General features: G+C 40.0%; 1 protein-coding gene across 1 annotated transcript; it reads left to right on the forward strand.

Moving 5' to 3' along the window:
• Positions 1-224: 224 nt before the first annotated feature.
• Positions 225-18,141, forward strand: ETS2 (ETS proto-oncogene 2, transcription factor). Its single transcript, XM_075911980.1, has 10 exons — positions 225-389; positions 4,692-4,763; positions 9,639-9,759; positions 11,570-11,689; positions 12,002-12,202; positions 13,334-13,417; positions 14,443-14,685; positions 14,797-15,064; positions 15,599-15,713; positions 16,622-18,141. The coding sequence occupies exons 2-10, from the start codon at positions 4,692-4,694 to the stop codon at positions 16,835-16,837; spliced, it is 1,440 nt and encodes a 479-aa protein (XP_075768095.1). The 5' UTR covers positions 225-389; the 3' UTR covers positions 16,838-18,141.
• Positions 18,142-22,002: the final 3,861 nt, after the last annotated feature.

A 22,002-nucleotide genomic window follows, 5' to 3' on the forward strand; every position in this document is an offset into this window, starting at 1 on the left:
GCCCCAGCCCAAGAGGCCACTCCCAGCCCGGCCGGGGAAGGGGCGGCGGCTGCTCGCTCGGCAACCCCCGCAGACTGGAGGGGACACCAACCCCGCGCGGGGAAGGAAAGGAAGCGGCTCTTCCTCCTCCTCCCCCAAGCAGCCGGGGGGGGCCGGGCTCGCAGGGAGGCGCGCTCCGCCCCTTTCCCCTGCTGAAGAGCGAGCGAAAGGCCCCGGCGCCGCGCACTCGGAGCGAGCCACCCGCCCAGGCGGCAGCAGCAGCAGCAGCAGCGCCCACGCGCCTCTTCCTCGGGTGTCCGCAGGGGGCTTGGCCGCGCACGGGCGATTCCATCGCGCGGTCCCGGCGGGAAGGAGACGCGGCGAGCGCGGCGGCGGGAACCTCGGCCCAGGTGAGGGGCAGCGATGGACACGGGGAGCTGGCGCGGGCAGGAGCCTGGCGGCTTCCACGGGGCCGCTGCTCTCACGCCGCGCCCGGCTCGGGCTGCTGCCCCTGGAGTTCCCGCCGCCCCGCAGCGGGCTCGGCATCTGCCCCATGGGGCGCGACTGCGTGGGGGGAGCCAGCCGGCTCGCACTCCAGCGCGGGCAGCGACCCGACCCTTCCTGCCCCCCAGGCTCCCTCCGCTAGCCCAGCTCCTCCTCCTCTGGTTTAGCGTGAGAAACGAGCCCGACAGGGAATCGCTTTATTTCTGGAGAGCCAGATGACGCGAGTTAAGGACCAGCGCCGGCAGCTTTGGAGTCAGGCAGGGAGGGCACATCGCGAGGGTTGTTTTTTTTTTTTTTTTTTTTTGTGAAGGTTTTCCCCTATACGCGAGGGTCTTCCTGGACTGGCCAGTTTAGGCAATATGTAGAAGAGGCGTTTCGTGGTTGGTTTTGTTTAAAGGCAGGCTGTTCTTACATTGAAATGTGAGTTCTTGGAGCTGGGTTATGATCATCTTCTGTATTCTGCCAGCCTGGTAGGAGGAAGATAGCCCGTACGTAAACAGAGCTTTATAAAGCCTTTCTGTCAGTAAAACTTGATACTCTGGAAGTGTGACAGATAGGTTAAACATTGGCTTTCGGGGAAATCCTTTGGACATGACTTGAGTGAGGCCAAAGAGTTGGTGGGCTGATATCTAATGTCTTAGTTGATTTGTTATTTAAATGAGGGGTGGGATTTTTGTATTTTTAAAGCTCTAGTTGCATGATTTTTACATCCTTTTGGTGGGCAAGTGTGTCATCTCTGACATCATCTATTTAAGGCAGTGTCACTGCTAACTATTGTGTGTAGAAATCAAGAGTTCTCGATTTTTTTTTTAAAGCCCATTCTAAGAATCACCGTGGAGTCAGACGTTTTGCTTAGGAAGAACTGGTGGAGCTAACCTATGAAGACTAGCTGCCTAATTAGTTAGGTCTCAAATATTAACACTTCCTTAGGTTTTCTGCTGAATAGGTATACATTTATATTAGGTAAAGGAAGTACTTGGTTATTGCTAAAAGAAATTGATTCAGCACTCAGAAGTATTAGTTAATAACTGCTTGATCCTGTTGAGTCCGTTTTGGTTCACCTACTCTTAGCCATGCACCAGTGTTGAGAAAGATGATCTACTAGTGAGATCCATTAAAGTCAACAAGAATCAGTGTTTAGTGGAGGAGTGTGTACTGATGCCCAGTCAGATTGAGACGTGCCCATTTTTAAAAGTTAAACCAGTGCATTCACCATTCCACTGAAATACTCCAAATTTAAGTCTATGGTGCAAAGATCTCTATTGTGTGCTCAGCCCAGTTGATTTTCAGGTATGCTAGTGAGTGCTGAATCACAGAGCTGGAAGCTCTTCCCTCATTGGTAGATTGCCCAAACTGGTAACACTATGAATATTTGCATCATTTCATTTGTGTCCTTTCATTTGTGAATAAGTTGTATTTCAAGAATTTGACTAAAGAAGAACATTTATGTTAACAAATGAAGGTTTTGGCATACAGAATCTATTTCCAATTGCCTTCTAAACATAACAACCTGAAAGTGATTATGTTTGCAAAAGCATGGGAGTAGAATGGCAGAGGAATAGTGCCCAGTTTACTAAACTGGAAGAAATGCCAGATGTACTATTTAAAAAAAAATACTAATTCTATTGTGGCCACCTGCTGAGACAAGTCAAGAAAATGCCAGGTAAAATCCTGTTTCTCTTGAAGTCATTGGTAAGATTACAGTTGATTAGACTGGGATTAGGATTTTACCTGAAATCTTCTTCAGATTATTCAATAAAGAATGGACCAAAAATTAAGGTAATTGAAAACCTATACAAAAGCATTTCTGGATCACAAATTTCAGCTATAGCTAGCAGTTGAGATTCATAGCTAGCTACCCTTTAAAATATAAGGAATAGTTATTTAGAGACTAAAAAAGCTTTAGAAAATGATTATACTCTAAAAGGAGCAACAATAGGATTAGTAAGATACAATGTTAATTTAAAAATTCTAATATCTTCAGGGCAGGGCATAGAGAATGAATTGGTGAGTGAATTTATTACCTGAATGCAGTAGAGATCACTAATCATTGCCAGTACATTCATAGCAGAGATGGGCTATTGTGTACTCCCTTCCACAGAATCACACCAATCATCATTTTCCACAGGTGAAATCTAAACTGACTGTATTTTTTTCAAATGCAGTTGTTTTGCATGTGGAAGAGCAGTTAACACTGAAGTCAAAATAAACCTTTTAAATTTAAAAATTTAGGATTTTAAGAGATCAGACAAAAGAGAAAAGAGCCATTTTGGATGTGTTTCTTTTCAACTAGCTGTATTTATTTTGCTTACACCTTTGATGTGTTTAGATTCTTTTGAGGACTGGACCTATGTAGAAATCACTAAGAGGGGCAGAAATGTTTGTATTCTAATAACTATAGCTTTGATATGGGAATAGTGGGGCTGACCTTTTCCTGATAGGGCAATTACTGATGAATGCTAGTTTCTGAGCTCTGAGAAGCTGGAGAAGCCAGCATTGTGCTAAGACAAAGTGGAAGAAAAAGTTGTAAATGAACAGTGTCTCCAGTGGATTCTGATAATCACACTGAACATAATTGCTTTATGTCCTTATGATAACCCCGAGTTACACCCATAAGGTACCTTACTGCCTTCTATTTGAGCTTTCCTTGCTGAGTGCACCACCATGAATATATCACCATTTTGTGAAACACAGATTTAGAACTAGTTACCACTCAGAATTCTGTTCCCTGTACTATCATAGGCTGTGTCCAGACTCGAGGGTTTTTTCGAAAAAAGTAGCCTTTTTTCGAAAAAACTTCTCCTGCGTCTAGACTACAGCCGTGTTCTTTCGAAATTAAATCGAAAGAACGCGACTTTTCTTTTGATGGCGGAAAACCTAATTTCATGAGGAAGAACTCCTTTTTTCGAAAGTGCTCTTTCGAAAAAAGGCATTCTTGAATGCAAACAGGGCTTTTTCGAAAGAGCGTCCAGACTGCCTGGGTGCTCTCTTTCGAAAAAGCGGCTTGCTTTTTCGAAAGTACTGCTTGCAGTCTAGATGCTCTTTTTCGAAGGAGGCTTTTTCGAAAGTATCTTTCGAAAAAGTCTCTTTCGAAAGAGGCTTGCAGTCTCGACGTAGTCATACAGGATAGTATTTTTATGCCACTACAGTCAGGTCTAGTATAGGTCCCATTATATTACAAACCCTCTTAAGATGTGGAATTTATAACTGTAGTAAGATATTTTAGGCAGAAACTTGGCAGACAGTTGATCCCCAAACAAATACTTTTATCAAACTTGGTTACATTTTAAGTTCTAAGTGTGCAAAAGAGTAGTGTAACACCTTGGGCAATTTTTCTTTAATAAATACTGGACTCAGTCCTTGGAATAGATTCTGTTGCTGCTCCCACAAAAGGAGAAAGAGTGTAAAATGGACAACAGTTAGAACATGTACCATCCAGACACAGTCAGGTTTTTCACAGATACAGTATCTTAATGCATGCTCCTTCTGACATGTCCAAAGTACCTAACTCTGCACTGCTGTGAAATTACATCTGCTCATAATGGGTTGTTTCTTATTTTCCTTAGTCTCTGAATACTGTTTATTTAACTAATTGACAGGGTAAATAATTGAAATGTGTATCCATCTTTCAAAAGCTACTTTTTTCAAGCTAATAATTCACACTAAGCATCTGTATTTATTGGTGTGTGTACTCTGGATTGTTCCAAAATACATATTGTCCAAGATTTAGTTCCAAAAATCTTTTGAGTGAAAACAAAGATACTTGTTAAATCTCTCACAGCCCACCACCGCTACCTGGAAAAAAAGTCTTAAGTAATTTATGAGCATGGTTAGTAGAAATCTAGTTAAAAGTCAAAGCCTTTCATGGTAGTAGGAACAACATTTGAAGACACCTATACATAAGGAATACTTGGCAATCAAAGAATTTCTATGGACTTAAATCTTTCATCTTGGATATTAATCCCCTTCTCAGATATACGTGTCCCATACTGTTTTAACTTTAATGATTTCGATGGAGTTCATCCCAATTCAAAATCATACCCAAGATTAAAGCTTTCATATATTGCCTTGTCAGAGGGTCCCCAGAATGAAGCATTTCCATGTTATATTAAAAGTTTATGTTCTACAATAGAGCAGTTTAGATGCTTCTGTTAGTGGACTCTTACCTTCTTCAAGGGCAATTTTTTCATGCTTTGTTTTCATTTCAGATGAGTGATTTTGGAATCAAGAACATGGATCAAGTAGCTCCTGTGTTAAACACCTACAGAGGAATGCTCAAGGTGAGTTTTCCTAGGAGAAATGCTAAAAACAAGTGGCCTTATCTCTCACTCTGTACACATACTCTGTTAATGAGAGACATGCATGTGCATGCTGAGAAAAGAGTAGTCTCACTATTAAAATGCTAATTACATTTGGGTTCGTTTTTCTTGGTATTCCTTTCTGTAAGATCAGAAGGAACATATACTTTATACCTAGCCATTTAAAGCACTCTATTTAAACAAGAAAATATACATTTGACAAACCCATCCAAAAGGTTGGAATGCAAGGTGAAAGGTCAGATTCAATCTACCAAATGAAAACCTAGATCAGAGGTCTCAAACTCTTGGCCCATGGGCCAGCCCTGGCCAAAGCGATTGCACAGTCCGACCTAGTACTTCTTGTGGGTGGGGGCTGCCCATTACCTGTCCCCAAGCCATGCCCCTTCCTACCATTGCCCCACCTTCTTATCCCATGAGAATGCAGTGGCAATCCCCAGAGAATGCAGTGGTAGGAGTCGTCAGAGAAGTGGAGCCACTGCGGGGAGTGTGGGGGTTCGGGGCCGACTTCTGTCGCTATGCAACACGAGGCCCCCCCGGTGATCCCTGAAGCTGTATCCTTGGGGGACAAGATGTCATGGGGAGAGGAGAAGGCAGGGCAGTGGTGGGAAGGGGTGGAGCTTAGGGCCCAGTATCAGACAGACTGCCCTGCCCCACTGGGAGTCCCAGACTGGATTTCACAATCGCTCCAGCCAGGACTGGCCCACAGGCCAGGAGTTTGCAATCCCTGATCTAGACTAAAATGTATGAAAACAAAACTAGTCAGTTTTATTTGTAAGAAATAGTTGTTCACATTTCTTGGCTTGCTTTGAAAGAAATTTACAAATTGAGGACAGGACACAAAAATAGAATTTAAGATTTCATTTTATAACTGTTTGCAAGGACATTCATTTAAAAGTATAGGTGGTGATGGTGGTGGTGTGTGTGTGTGTGTGTTTTTTTTTGTTTTTGTTTTTTTTTTTAAATCATTCATGAAAAGTTGTTAGCCAGCATTGGTCACTCTTTCTATCCCTGGTATCAAGGCAAATCAAAAAGATCAGTCAAACTTTGGCCTAGAAAGCTTTGAGAAATACCAGTGTTTTAGAGATGATATCATAATCTTGTTTGAAGTCAGTTGCAATTTTTTCCACTTGCTTATATACTTTGTTTTGCTAACCAGCAACCAAATATGCTCTATGAAATGAATAATAAGTGTTAGGTGAAACTTGTGAATGGAGTGCTCTCCTATGCAGGAGTTAAGCCAGGCACAAAACAAAGTAGAGATTAACATTTGTTGCAATTTTATGTCAACCCTTAAGGCTCAATTACACCACTGCATAGTGGGTTTTTTCCCCGGTTCTTTTGGATTTGCTTCAAGTTTTGCACTATTTAGTAATAAATGTATACATAATTGCTATGAAATCAAATAATGCTTTTTTGCTATAAGCAGGATTTATTCCATATGGTAGTTTATTACATATCCAGAGAATTATTCAAACATTAACTAATACATTTTACATTTCTGAAACATGAGACTAGAGTACAGTGTGCTTTCTACTCAGTCATATACTACTGCATTTTTTCCTATGACTCACTGTAGGGGTCATTTATTTACACAAAACACAGGAGTTTCCAGATTATGTTGAAAGAACTTGGCCTTTTCTCTAGATAAAAGTGGTGAATCAGACCTATTATCTATTAACATTTAAAGCATTTTTCTAGTAGCAGACCAGACCAGCTGGTTTTATTATTAACTGTTTCACAGATAACAAAAAGCTTTAAAGTATCTTTCCTCTAATATTTATTATTGCTGTCATGTGGCACCTGAACAATCTTTGTTCACGCTAATTATGTTACTTTAAAGCTGGTGGTGTATTTTTGGACAATTAGCCATTAAACTTCTAGACTCTCTTTTTCTTCATGCCAGCTTCTTCCTTCTGTGGGTCATAGGCTACCATGAATTACATCCTGAAATGCATAGAAATTTGTTATAAAAACCTGTCTCAATACTACCTGCAAGTTCAGTGTCTTGAGTTCCTGCCCTGCCAGTTTACAAAACAAGAACGGTACCATGCACAAAAATTGTAAAGCTATAAACTTCACAAAGGAACCATGCTGGATTCAGAGAGAGACCAGCATATTTAAATACGCTAGGCTGCAAAAAGAATTTAAGTTAATATAGTCAATTGATTGCAAGTCTGTATTATGCTGAGGAGCCATTAACTTATTTTCAGCAGAATTTTATGCCTTTGCATTAACATTTAAGTGGATGCCTAAGCAAACAGGAACCATCTACAGTACAGATAGTGTATGTGTTTCCTCAGTCTCTGCTCCTCAGTGCTGCTGATGCTGTGATGAGTATCAGTGTTGTGTTCTGTAGCTTTCCAAATACTGTACCCACAGGTTTGGGTTGCAAGGGGTGAGGGAGGGTGGTTTGTTTTTTGTTTTAAATCTCATCAATGGAATTTCTAGACACCCTTTGCCTCATAGTTGGCATGTTAAGTAGAAACATTTTCTACAAAAGTGAGCTGAATAAACTTGTAGCTTTTTTGACCTGTTTACTAAGGAGAGGGACATGTGGCCTGAGAGATTCAGTAATAACTTTGCAAGTATATGGACCCTTCCAACTATACCACTTCAGAGGCAAGATTTTTTTCTACGAATATCTGTAGTCTTTAATAAAAGACTACTAGCGCATCAGAAACCACTTTCTGCCCCTCCATCCATACCCTCCCCAAATATTATATTATAGCCAGTCCTCCTTATTTTAGTTCATAGATTTTAAACTAGCAAAGGTTAATTAAATTGAGACTGCTGAAGACTAACAAGTTGTTTTGTGAAATGCTGTAGTTGATATAGTCTCATAACCTAAACTGTAAAATTAAAAGCTAAGAAAAGACTGCTTCACAAATAGGTTATAAGATTGCTTTATAGCCTTAAGTAATGTGGTTCAGATTAAATATTTCCAAAAATGTATATCTACGTACATCTTCACATTGACTAGAATCACTAGTCCTTCTAGTAAAACAGCACTTGAAGTCATCACTAGCCATGTATATGATACTAATCTCTCCTCACAATTTTGCAATCAGAATAAAATTTTGGTTATAGAAAAGATTAAAATACCTGTTAATTGTGCCTACTATAGCTAATTGTGCCTACTATAGATAAAGTTTGTGGGAGTCTTTTCACTGTATCTCAATTTTAAAATCACAAATCTTGAATTCAAAGATACAGCTCTCACACTGCAAACAGATGTCTTTTTTTTTTTTTCCCCAAATGTAGTCTTGCAGAATGCTGTCTAGGGATGTTAAGTAGTGTTTAATTAGCTAATCGAGTAGTAGATGGAATTTCCATCAATTAGTCGACAAGAGGGGGTGCTTGCTACTCCTGCTGCAGCTCTGCAGTTTAAATGTAGTAGGAGCCAGGCATACAGGCAGCTTGGCTCCTACTACATTTAAACTACAGAGCCATAGCGGTGTTAGCTCCCAGGGGCGGCATGAGCCAAGATTGAAGCAGTCCTGGCTCATGCTGGGTCCCCCACTGAACCTCTGCCCCACCCCACAGAGACAGTGCTGGGGGGAACCGAAGCTAGCTCCCCCAGCTCTAGCTCCTGCTCTCCCTCCCCTTTGCTATCTGGGGGTATGTCTACACTACCCCGCTAGTTCGAACTAGCGGGGTAATGTATGCATACCGCACTTGCTAATGAAGCCCGGGATTTGAATTTCCCGGGCTTCATTAGCATAAGCGGGGAGCCGCCATTTTTAAATCCCCGCTGCTTCGAACCCCGTGTAGCGCGGCTACACGGGGCTCGAACTAGGTAGTTCGGACTAGGGTGCCTATTCCGAACTACCGGTACACCTCGTTTCACGAGGAGTACCGGTAGTTCGGAATAGGACCCTAGTCCGAACTACCTAGTTCGAGCCCCGTGTAGCCGCGCTACACGGGGTTCGAAGCAGCGGGGATTTAAAAATGGCGGCTCCCCGCTTATGCTAATGAAGCCCGGGAAATTCAAATCCCGGGCTTCATTAGCAAGTGCGGTATGCATACATTACCCCGCTAGTTCGAACTAGCGGGGTAGTGTAGACATACCCTGGGATACAGAAGCAGCAAGGGGGTAAATGAATAGTCAAGTACTGACTCGACTACCTGGTAAGCTTAGGCTTATTGAGTTGTCGACTACAACTTGTCTCTTACTTCCCTAATGTTGCCTCCAGTCAATAACAGCTCAGCTGGGAACTTGATCCTCTTCACCTTTATGGAGGGTAGAAGCATCAAATCCTAAATGGGGCCATGTACATTCTGACTATTTATATGGGCAGCATTGTCTTTAAAAAGATTAAACACAGTTCTTTGCATTTTAGTGTAGCAGACTTTTTGATCAGAAGGCCAGATCTTCAGGTTATCTAAACCACCTTAGCACCAATGAAATCACCTTTTTTTTCTTCTGATTTATACCATCTGTGGTTCTTACCCAGAAAGACAAGAAACAAATATTCGTTCTTCTTTATTATATAAACATAGTATTTGCTAATTTTGTATAATGTGCAGATAGCATAGTATACCATTGTCCATGTTATAAAAAAAAAATGGTTACCATAGGATACACTGAATGTGTCGCACAGGAAAGTTAGCACTGCTGTTGGAACCTTAACTTTTGCATTTTTATTTTAACTATACAGCCTTAAAATCACATGAATTGTTATTTATTTATACTCTGAACTCATGGTTTAAGTTTTCAGAAGATTGTATGTACATTATCTCCATATACTAATTTAACCCACCCCCTTTATAGTTAATATTAGTGTGCTCTAGCAAAATACTTACACTGAATGTTCTTTTTTTTAAACCATTTTTCAGCATCAACAAGCATTTGACGCCTTTGATGTCACAAACTCTTTGTTTGTGGGATATTTTCCCTCATTAAATGAAGATCAAACCCTTCAAGAAGTGCCAACAGGGTTTGATTCAATGTCTTATGGTAAATATTGTTTTTGTGTTTAACTGCATTAGTCAAAAGAGAAAGTGCTAGGTTCCCTTTGTTTCAGTCATTGTTACGTACAGTGCACAACAATAAGTCTTTAATACTAGAGAAGACTTTTTAAATATTACTTTAAGGCTTCAGTTGTGCAGATAGTGCCATACATTCTTAAGTTTATTCACACGAGTAATTCCAGTGCTAGCTTACAGCTTCCCATACTGGAAACCTACACAATGTATGGTATGTGAATATGAGAGGCTCTGTTGTCTGAAGGAAAAAAACCTATTAGGCATACTAGAACAAATTTAAAATGTCTTTGGAAATGTTTATCTGCTAAAGATTATTAGTATTGTTAAGATTATCTACCTTCGCTTACATGTTCATTTCTATAATTTAAGTTGGTGCATCTTTAAAATGGGTCAAGACACAATATAAGAGTTCTGTGTAGTCCTGCTAAACTTGGATAAATGTAGAACTCTACAAGGTCCCCGGTGCCCTTTCCCTCAAGTTTATTCTGCCTCTTTAGAAACTGAATAAATAACAAATTGAAATGCTTGTAGCAGTACTGTACTCACTGAAAGGTCTCCATTTACCTTCACCTCAGATCTCTCTGACTGGCTTATTCCCAAGCTGCTCAGATACAATAGTGATGGAAATTGCTTTATTCAACCTTGCAATGAGCTCCACACGTGTGCAGAGGTTCACCTGCTTCCTCTCATGCAGCTCGTTGCAGGATCAGGGCCAGAGATAGCTAGACTAGCTTTGCAGATTCATGCAGTCCTAAAGCCTGACAGCTTATCTGACATGTATGCACACATTCATTGTGACAGTAACCTTGCTAGATACAGCATTTGTTAATAACATGAGTGCAACCTAACTTTGTCAGCCACAATCTCTGTACTCTTTTTGAAAAAGATCTGTGGAAAAAGTTTGAAGGGTTTTGAACCAGATAGTTCCAAGCTATGGGGACCCAAGGAAATTTGCAACACTAGTCAGAATATCAAATCAGGGTAACTTTTAATGACAGGTAATACAAAAAGAATTTGAACACTCTCAAACTTTACTTCCAGAATAAGTATGGACATTTCCATGCCAAATCTTTCTAAATTTAAAAAAAAAAAAAAAAAAAAAAAAGCTTGCAGATGAATTATTCCTTTGAGTGGCATGGTTGCAGTACTAAAGATAATCACTAAGGAGTGATTATCAAGATTAGGAATTTGTAACAATTTATGGCTGCATAAAATTAAATATCTTGATCATCTGCCAGTTATATTAATTTGGCATTGGGAACTAGCTTTTGACGTTCTAACACTTGAATATTACCGGACTATACCACAAATTCAAGTTGACTGATATATGCATGAATGGGTTTAGCATTCAATCTAGTGAAGTGGTAAATGTATCCACAAGCCAACTCATCACTGCTACCCATTCTATTCCATAGTTCTCAAGGTCAGTGCAGGGTATCCTGGGTTGAAAGGATATCACTCTGATGTCAAATTATGGTGAGTAAAAAGGAAATAGCAATCTTATTTTCTAATAAAGATAATTAACTCTACATAACAGAGGCATACTTCTAACTACCAAAGTCAATTGGAGTCTGCATCATTAGCTACAACAAAATCTTTTATGCTGGCATAGAGCATTTATAGATAGGGTTTGGCACATTTGGTTCCATTTTATAGCTGGAAGCCTCTTCTGCTTACTTGATATATATATATATATATATAAAAGCAACATAGTAGATTTGCTGTTATCTTTCTGGTTTGTTAGCCTTAATGCTAATGTTTTCCCCCCTCCCTTCTTTTAGAGTCAAACAGCTGTGAATTGCCTCTCTTAACCCCATGCAGTAAGGCTGTGATGAGTCAGGCCTTAAAGGCTACTTTCAATGGCTTTGCAAAAGAACAGTGTCGTCTGGGCATCCCAAATAGTAAGTGCTTTTTATTTATAACCTCATTTTTAAAGCAAAAATGATGCTGACTGGTTAGATAATACAAAAGAGAAGCAAATAAACTGAGCTCATCCAGGGAGTACAAGAGAATACAAAAAGGAAAACTAGAGCACTGATTTTAAAGACTAGATCATTGATATTTGAGCTTCAGAATTAGATATCCTAGATAACGTTTAAACATGAGCCCTCACTCTTGATATCTTTTTAAACTAAACTTATTTAAGCTTCTTACAAACATAAATATCAAGAGTTGCTTCTAAAGATTATGTTCTTTCCCTCTCCCCTTTACAGATCCTTGGCTGTGGACTGAACAGCAGGTTTGCCAATGGCTTTTCTGGGCTACCAAGGAATTTAGTTTGGCAAATGTGAACTTTCAGCAGTTTGTCATGAACGGGCAAGACTTGTGCAGCCTGGGCAAGGAACGTTTTTTGGAGCTGGCTCCTGATTATGTAGGCGACATTCTGTGGGAACACCTGGAACAGATGCTAAAAGGTAGCTGGAGAGTCAAAAAGAATTCCTACTCTGTCATTGTAACAACGAAGACAGAAAGCAAAGCCCTCAAGTGCAACTGATGTACTTTGTGGTTTGTAATTGCTTAAAAAACGCAGAAATGAATTTAAAATGTTCAAACATTATCAAAAGTATCTCTAAAACATTTTCTGGAGAGCATAAAAACAATCATTAGTCATCATTTTCTGGAGAACATAAAAACAATCATCAGTCATCACTAACTTATTCCCGGACTGTGTAGCTGTGACAAAGGACACTTTTTTTTTTATACAGAACACTTTTGGTTTCTGTTATTTTCACTCCAACTCATGGGATGAAGTGGGTTTTACCCACTAAAGTTCATGATGCTATATATTTCTGTTAGTCTCTAGGGTGCCACAGGACTACTAGTTCTTTCTGAGAGATAAGAGAGATCTGATATTATACATTCAAATAAGAAAAAAAAGTAACCAAAAGTCAAACTAGATCACTTCATGTTACTAGTGACCTGTGCCAGTGTTTTGAAATAAGTTGGTGAATAAATGTAAGAGAGATGGGGAGACTAGAGAGCATGTTAATTGCGACAAAAGAAGGAGGAGGACAAATTTTGTCAAGGGGCTTCACATGGATGCCCACCCTGCTCATCCCTCAAGTTGAGAGCCTTTAAACAACTACTGAAAAAGAAGGGAAAACCTTTTTTCTTTTCCCATTTTTACCATAAGTTGTCTTTCAACTTTCAAAGTTGTTTAACAAATACTTAAATGTGTTCTTTTGTGCAGTTGGATTTTGGTTATGTAACTTTGTCTTTTTTCACTTTAGCCCTGTATGTAAAACACTTATCTAATACCTAGATTCTACAAACTTATGAGTAGATAATCACCTTGACTTAAATGGAAAAGTACATGTACATGAAGTTAAGCAAGTGCTGAAATGTTTGCAGGATCAGAGTCTTAAACATATTGCAGATTGGATATTAGAATTCCATTAGCATGAAATTTTCCCTAATAGCAGTTATTTCCTGGGGAAATTTATCAGGTTACTAACTTCATTTGATTGTCTCAAATGCTTGCAGTCACTTTAAAGTTCCCCATAATGTCCGTCCACATGTGTAAACAGATTTTGTTCTGTTTTCAGACAGTCAAGAGAAGATACAGGACCAATATGTTGAAAACTCTCATCTTACCTCAGTCCCACATTGGGTCAACAACAACTCACTAAGTAGGTATCCTGTTTGGTTGACACGTAAAATCACTTCCCTAATGTTATGCTGCATGTGATATTACCAGGGCTCGCCGAACTGCGGCGAGCCCCGCTCGCCAGCCGCGCTTTCCGGCGATCTGCGCATGCGCAGATCCTTCTGCACATGCGCAGATTGCCCGAACCCGGCTCTTCCGGGTTGCAATCTACTTGCCCCGGGCAAGTAGATTGTATTATTTGTCAAGCCCTGGATATCACAAACTGTAATTAGACATGTTTTTAGGCAAATCTTGGAGTCAGTGAAACCAGGAGGGAAGAAGGCAATGTTAAAGCTGTGGTTAATTAAAAGTCAAACTTCTTTGGTACGTGAATTGCCAAAAATCTAGAATTTTAATAAAACTAGCCACTACTAAAACTACATTGCTGAAACTAAAAGCAGCACTGATGGGTTCCAGCAGGAGTCATGTTTTTAGGAGCTTTGTGGTAGAAGAAAGGTGGATGCAATATGGAACCTTGGAGGGCAAATTGAGTAAATAGGGAGGGAGATGGGGACCATAGTGGCCCTCTCCCTACATCTTCCCCCAACCCCACCCTGACTGCATAAATGTGTGAGGGTGTATTTTCAGCATAATTAATCTGCTGATCAGTTAACAAGAGAAAGATACCCCTCTGGACCACTTAGCCTCTTCCTCTGTTCTTTCTCTCTGTACTGTCATTCGGATGAACTGTAGAACTCTGGACAACTGGCTGTCTGAATCCACAGCAGATACAGATAGTGGGTTATAGAATCTGGTTCAAAGCCTAGTGAAATCAGTGGGAGTCCTTCCACTGGCTATGGGTTTAATCAAAATCTATTAATATCAATCATTCCTACCCAGTCTGGTTTTCAGGTACAAAAACAATTTTTTTTGGTTGTGTAAATGTATCTGTTGCAATGGATGGGTTGACTTGGTTTTTGTTCTGCTTACATGAAAGTGTTAAATTTATAACAAAAACTGCAATGCATTACTAAGCCATTCCTTTTTCCCCCCTCCTTCCCTCTTTAGGTTTTAATACAGAACAGGCACCTTATGGTATGCAAATGCATAGCTACCCCAAACCCCTCACTTATCCCAAACACAGCCTCCTGAATGACCTATGTCAGGCTTCTGCCGGAGCAAATCTTCTCAGCCCAGATCAAGAATTTTCCATGTTTCCCAAAGCTCAGTTAGAGACAGTCAATGTGAACTTCTGCTCCATGACCCAAGACTTCACAAGAAACAATCTGAACTTGCTGATAGATAACTCTGGTAAGATATATCTTATACATTTGCTAATTAGTTTAAAGCTATGCACTCTTTTCTGAACATAGCTTATACATACAAAATACATTGAGTAACAACCATTATTCAATTTCTTAGGCAAAACTAGAGAGCATGAATCAACTGACAGCAGCACAGAAAGTTATGAAAATACAGAGTCTCAACTTCAGTCCTGGAACAGCCAGTCGTCTTTAGTGGATGTACAACGTGTGCCCTCTTATGAAAGTTTTGAAGATGATTGTAGCCAGTCTTTGTGCCTGAACAAGCCTACTATGTCTTTCAAAGACTACATTCAAGAAAGAAGTGATCCTGTAGAGCAAGGGAAACCAGTTATACCAGCAGCAATTCTAGCAGGCTTTACAGGCAAGTGATGTCACACGCTATCTCTTGGTCTCTTGCTTCTGATCCCTTTTTATAGGTGTATGTCTGTGTTGACAAAGAGAGGTTGAGAGGTACACTCTTCCCTCCTTTTAAGGAGGAATTAAAGGAAACGCCAGACAACCTTCAGTTCAAGGAGTTTACCAGCATTGATTCACCCACTAAGCATTCATTCCTAGAGTGCTTACTCAGGCAAAGTGTTCATCACTGGACGCTTCATCAGGGCAAGGGCTTCAGTTTAGACTCAAGTTTTAAATATAACTGCCAGCAGAAAGGAATCAAGTGTCGGCCAGGGGGGAGGAGCAACTCTTAGTTTGAATAACTTTTCTGAATTAAAATAGTGTACTCAGTTCATTACAATGCATCCTTCAGCAGCTTCCGAAACAGTCCCAGTTGTTTGGCTGAAGCAAAGAACATCTTAACGTTACATTGGTTAGAAAAAAATCTTACATTTATGTTATGTGTCTTTTATCCTCTAGTTATGGTTAATAATTATACTCTCTTATTGGTTTTTGTCAGGCAGTGGACCTATACAACTGTGGCAATTCCTTCTGGAGTTACTAACAGACAAATCCTGTCAATCATTTATTAGCTGGACTGGAGATGGATGGGAGTTTAAACTTGCTGACCCAGATGAGGTATGTGGCCATTTGTGACCAAATAAAAATCTAGGCCCTGATCTTACATGTTGTATCAGTGAAAGTACCTCTCGAGGCAGAGTGTTTACAGGACCAGGAGTCTTTGTAAACTATTGTGCATTCTGGATTGATCCTGAGTAACTTTTGAAGAGCACCAATCAAGTACCTAGGTGCACATAAATGTTTAGTGTATGGTAGATTTACTTTGCAAGCTGCATTTACATTTAACTTACCTCAGTGCTTAACTGTTTAAAGAAAATAGCTTACTTGATAAAACCTCTGAGAATTGAGAGAATCATGGCAGATAGATCTTTGAAGGTCTCAGAATTCTGTATGTTTTCTGATATGCACTGAATGACTGCTGTGATCATTGGAAATGAAAACCAGCTATTAACAGAATAAATGCCAGCCTTTTAATTGATGATGGAATCACTTTCTGATGTAGTTAAGGAGGCCTGATCCCAAGGCTGACAGAAATCAGTGAAAAGACTCACATTGCCTTTAGTTGGCTTTGGATTTGGCCTTAAGTGACTTAGAATAATTCAACTTTCTCTTAAAGAACTACATTGGTCTACTCTCTCGTATGAAGTGGTTAAGAGAGGGAAGAAAACCCCTTAATCTCTTCTCCTACACTAACAGCTTATTTAAATCCCTTTGTGGCAAGGTGCTCCACTGACTTTTGGGTTCATGTTCATAGGCCTAGATCTTATTCTTTTTTTAATCAAAGGCTGACCAGTAACTCTATCAGAGTGTTCATTAAAGTTTTAGCCCTTACTCATCCACGTATCCTAATTGATTCAATGACATTTGAACCATCAAAATGACTTGGTTGCTAAATAAACTGAGATAATATGCTCTAATTGGCTTGTTTTGTCTTTTTTTTTCTTCTTCTTCTTCTGGGGATGAAGGTGGCACGACGGTGGGGAAGAAGGAAAAACAAGCCAAAAATGAACTATGAGAAACTAAGCCGAGGCCTGCGCTATTATTATGACAAGAACATCATCCACAAGACTTCAGGGAAACGTTATGTGTATCGGTTTGTATGTGACCTACAGAACCTGCTAGGGTACACAGCAGAGGAACTTCATGCGATGCTGGGAGTGCAGCCGGATACGGAAGATTGAGCACTGCAATATCATGCAAAACTGGAAAAGATTGCAAGATATTTTGAACAGTGACGAGGACCCATCTGCAGTCAGTCTTTTGACTGTTCTGATTGGTGCAACTGTTAAGAAATAAGGACCTTGAAGTGGTTTTGTAATCGGCGAAAGCTGAAGGAAGAAGTGGCCTTATTTCATCAGACGCAGTGGCTTCAAGTATTGCTGCACTAAGTCCTTTGGAGCAGTGTGGAGGATGGCATGGTGCCTCATTCTAACCTGAAGACATGGAAATGCTCTAGGGTTAAATGTTTTTTGGCTTTTTATACTGCCATATAATTATGGGTTGCTTTTAATACCAAAGGTTGGAGAGTGACCAGTAATACATCAGAATTCTAGTTGAAAATGTAACTAGGTTGCTTACATCGTGATCTACATCTAAAAAAAACCTACTGAACCTTTACTTTAAAGCAGAGAGAGAGACAGATTTGTATTGTACATTTTCTTATTACAACAAAGGTGTTAGATAAGTACAGAAACATTTTGTTTTAAGTTTCAAAACAAGGTGTAGCAATTACAATTTTTTCCTTCAAGAGAGGAGGAAAAATGCACCATTTCAAGTCAGTTTGTATATATTTATATGCTTCTTCTTGAAGTTCTTTAATGTTCCTATTTAACAGATATTGTATATTGTAATTTAACATAATTGTACGTGTTTTTAAAATAGGAAGAATGTAAACATGTTTTTCATGTTTGAATAGGACATAACATTCTGCAGTCTGAAGAAGGCTGTAAAATGTCTAGTAGAAGATCATACTGTATGCCTGTAATATACAAATTTATACTGAGGGTATTGGTTGAATATTTTTGCCATGACTGTAGCTTGCAAACTGTTCATTCTGGCATTTTTACAAGAAATTAATACAATCTGGGGAATAAAGGGCCTGTTTCTCTTAAAAGGAAAATATTAACATGGATAAATGAAACTTTTTTGTTGATAAAATGGCATTTTTCTCTTCTGTGCATGTCCTTTTTAAAAACCATTTATGTTCAAGCCTTTCTGTTGAATTGTCTCCTTTTTTCCCCTCTGACTTATCTGTCATGATTAAAATATGAATTCTATTTTTAGAAATAATGGTGGCTCTTTTTCAGAGATCAGAAGGGATTTATGTAGCAACTATTTTTTTACTGCAAAAAAACCCAAACAATTCACTGGAAAACTACTTTGTAAGAAAGCTTTATTTTTATCTGAGCTTGATGTACATTGAAATGTGTTGTACAGTATGGAGGAGAAGCAAATCTTTATTAAAACATCTTAGAAACAGAAACAATGTTATGTATCATTTAATTTCCATTAATTCCTGAACATGTTTATTAGCTTTCTTGCAGTACATTGTTGTGGAAACAAAAATACCTTCTGAAGTCACAGACCTGATTCTCTTCTCAGACCAGTATAAACTAGAAATAAGTCTGTCAAGAGTTGAGGTTCTTCAGTGCACAGCTCTTGTGGTCAGAGAATCAGGCAAGAAACTCTTTTGGTAGGGATATTTAACCAGCAGCAGTAAAAGGGGAGAGTGCCAGCATAAAGCTCTAAGCTCTTCCTCAAACAGCACCTTATGTAAGATGTTCAGTCCAGGGCTGTTTGAGGAAGAGCTCAGAGCTTTATGCTGGCACTCTCCCCTTTTACTGCTAGAGCGTACAGTACATGTGTCTGATTTCAAGTTACAAGGGAGATGCTATCCTTTTTTCATAGTTTAAACTCAAGCTGGCATTTGATAACTTGGAATAAGGTTAAGTGTGAATTTTAAAGTGCAGTTGTGGACTCGCTTATTCCAGAATAACTATGCTCTTCCTAAATAACTGCATAGAAAAGCCCTTACTTACCCATTTAGGGATATATTTTGTGGGTGGGTGGTATGGATTAAAAGCCTGTTTTCAAGTACTATAAATCTTCCCTCCCCCACCCCCACTCTCTGGTAAGACAGTTGGCCATAACATGTCAGTTGTTCTTAAGTCTATCTTTCTGTAAAGAAACAACAAATGGACAAAATAATATAATCTGATTCCTTGTTTTAGTTTCTACAAAAATATGCCCAGTTTTCTCTCATCATACTGAATTCATCTTGCTGCAAAAGAGCAGAATGTGTAGTTTTGCAAAGTGCTGTTGAAAACAAAACACAATGGAGGAGATGGAAGCTCTCAAATGTGTCCTTCCAAATTTCTGGGACTAGTAGGGCAAAACTTCATCTGTCTATGGGCACATGATGTGCCATGAACTTTGAAGGAAATCAGACACAGTGACTGCCCGGCTAAGAACAGATTAGACAAACCCCTGTCAGGAAAATTCTAGATAATGCTTACTTATGCCATGAGGACTGGACTAGGTGACCTCTCAAGGTCCCTTCCAGATTTACAATTCTAACTTTTCCATAGCCCATACAAGGGAAAAAGGGAAATGCCATACTCACCACCGCTATTGCAGGTCCACATACGTTGCCGTCTGTAGGTGTCTTACAGCTAACAAAGGAATGTATAGCTTGAACAGAAAGGCAACATCTACACTGCAGGCTTCTTGCGCAAGAACTGTTTCGCGCAAAAGGTCTTTCACAAAAGTGCGTTCACACTGCCATGTGCTTTTGTGGAAGAGATGTGCTTTTGCGCAAGAGCGTCCATGGCAGTGTGGATGCTCTCTTGTGCAAGAAAGCTCTAATGGCCTTTTTAGCCATAGGGATTTCTTGCGCAAGAAATTCATGTTGCCTGTCTACACTGGCTTCTTCTGGAAGAGCTCTTGCGCAAGAGCGCTTATACCTTGTCGGGAGAGGAATAACTCTTCTGGAAAAAACACTGTTTTCTGACGCTGTACTGTAAATTTACTTGCGCAAGAACGCACATGCAGTATAAACGCTCTAAGTTTTTGCGCAAGAATGGCTGTTCTGCTGCAAAAAGCCTGCAGTGTAGATGTAGCCAAGTAGTTTCAAGGGTATGAGCCAAAGCCCAAGAGTCAGTGGAAAAGCACCCAAAATTTTCAGTGGGGTTTGATGAATTAAGGCTTTTCAGATGCAGTACTACAGTGTAGATATAAAAATTACTTCTGGTCTGGGTTTCTAAGAAGGGCGTGGGGAGGGAAATGTATTATTTCCTTTATAGCCATATCATTGTCTACAATGAATTTAAGGGTATTTCAGTCCTCATTTGAACAGTCTGTTCATAAAAGGCTCATTTTCAATGCACATTTCCTAAGTACAGCACTATTGCTCATTTAAAGCTGAAGCCTAATAGCTTATTATTCATAAGACGGGCATTTACACAAAGTTAAGCTTCTATTCCTCAAATCCAACAAAAATCTCACATCAGTAGGAATGCAGAGTACTGAAGTCCTAAACTGTCCATATTAATGTGCATATTCTGTGACTTTGACTGATGTTCTCATGGAATGGATTCCACCTGAAACATAGGGAGGGAAATAGAATTTGGGGATGAGGGTTGGCACATTCAATTAAAAGAGCTCTAAACTAGGCTCTCCAGGGAGTGGGTTGGAAGAGGTTCATGTAATCTCCACAACTGATTTTTTAACATGGAAAGGGGGGGAAATCAAGTGAGAAAGGACACTGAAACAAGTGATACTGGCAGTGGAACGACTGTTCCCAGCTGGGTAACAAATATTGCTTCTTGGCTTTGCCCACAGTTAAAACATTTGTACACCAGTGCAAGGAGCCTGACCTCTAAAATGGAGGAAATAGAACTGCTGGTGCAGGAAGGGAAACCAGATATGACAGGGGTAACAAACTAGAGGTGTTAGAGATAATGTATTTTAGTAATTGTGTGGCTGCAACAATTTTTAGTGTTTACACAATTACTAAAATACTCCCCGGAGGTGGGGCCGGCAGCCAGTGCACTCCCGGCCCCATTCCTGAGGAGCCCCCTGCCTCCGCTGTCTTGGCAACAACATAGGGTGGCAGATGAAGTTGGTTCATGAGGGGAGCTGGTTTAAAAATCCGAGCTCCCTACAGACGGAGGCTGTTCCAGCAGGGCAGGCAGCTCAGGGGGAGCTGGCTTAAAAGCACTGGCTACCATCTTCCCCTCCACTGCCTCTGTGGGAGGGAGCAAGGAAGGGGGGGCAGAGGCATTGCAGAGCCAGCACTTGAAGAGAACCGGATTAAAAGTATGTATCCAGCCTACCCCCTTTTCTCCCGCGCTGCTGCCTCTGATAGACAGCAGTACAGAGGGAGGAAAGCAGCTAATAGGCATGTGGAGCCAGCTTGAAAGCCAGCTTCCCTCATGTACTGACTCCAACCTGTCCCCCTCACCCTCCATGTCTATTATTATTTTACATCTAGCTCTGTCACAGTCTTCCACTGACTTTGAGTAAGACGCTTCAGATCTGTGTGTCAGCTCCTCATCCATTAAATGGGAATAATAAAGCTTCCTTTGTCAATTTTGCCCTATTTAGATTGCAAGCTTGTTGGGATAGGAACAGTCTCTTAGGCTACGTCTACACCATGGAGCTATTTTGGGATACGTCTTGGGATACTGGAAGTATCCTGAAATAGCTCTTTTGCATCTTTTGAGCAAGCCCCCGTTATTTCAAAATATAACAGGTTCGCTATTCCGACATCCCTGTAAACCTTGTTTCACACAGATTAAGGGACATTTTGGAATAGTGCTCTATTTCAAAAGTATCTTGAAATAAGCTATACAATTTGTGTAGCTCGAGAGTGCAGTGTAGACATATCCTTAGCATCTGTACAATGCTTTCCATAACAGGACCCTGACCTCAGCTAGTAAGTTCATACAAATAATAGTTCATCATCTTTCAAAAGTATTTAATATATTTGTGACTAGTAAAAGCAAAGCTTCATTCTGTCTAACATTAAGGGCCTACTTAATTATTAAGAAGGCACATTTTGGGCTGATAGTCCAAACATATAGGACTAAAGTCTGTAGTGACTGAGATCAATAGGGTTGCACAGTGTTTAAGTGCAGACTTTGGCCCTTAATATTTAATATCTTGTAATGTAGATATTATACCATGATCCAATATAAATATCTAGAAGTAGACAGACTCCATAATCTTAATTTTATTAAGTATGTCCACTGGCGTCAAAGAAGAAAAAGAAAAAAAGAGCCTGTGATTGTGTTGTGGTTAAAGGTTTAAACTATCACAACATTTCACATGGAGTTTTAATATAGAA

Source organism: Pelodiscus sinensis, chromosome 1 (genome assembly GCF_049634645.1).
Source record: "Pelodiscus sinensis isolate JC-2024 chromosome 1, ASM4963464v1, whole genome shotgun sequence".
NCBI lineage: Eukaryota > Metazoa > Chordata > Testudines > Trionychidae > Pelodiscus > Pelodiscus sinensis.

Bases quoted from the DNA above. Each gene is read 5' to 3' on its own strand.
- ETS2 (XM_075911980.1), top strand. From the start codon at position 4,692: ATGAGTGATTTTGGAATCAAGAACATGGATCAAGTAGCTCCTGTGTTA. The intron at 12,203-13,333 runs GTAGCTGGAGAG...TTCTGTTTTCAG, and splicing joins CCTGGAACAGATGCTAAAAG to ACAGTCAAGAGAAGATACAG. The intron at 15,065-15,598 runs GTGATGTCACAC...TTTGTCAGGCAG, and splicing joins CTAGCAGGCTTTACAGGCAA to TGGACCTATACAACTGTGGC.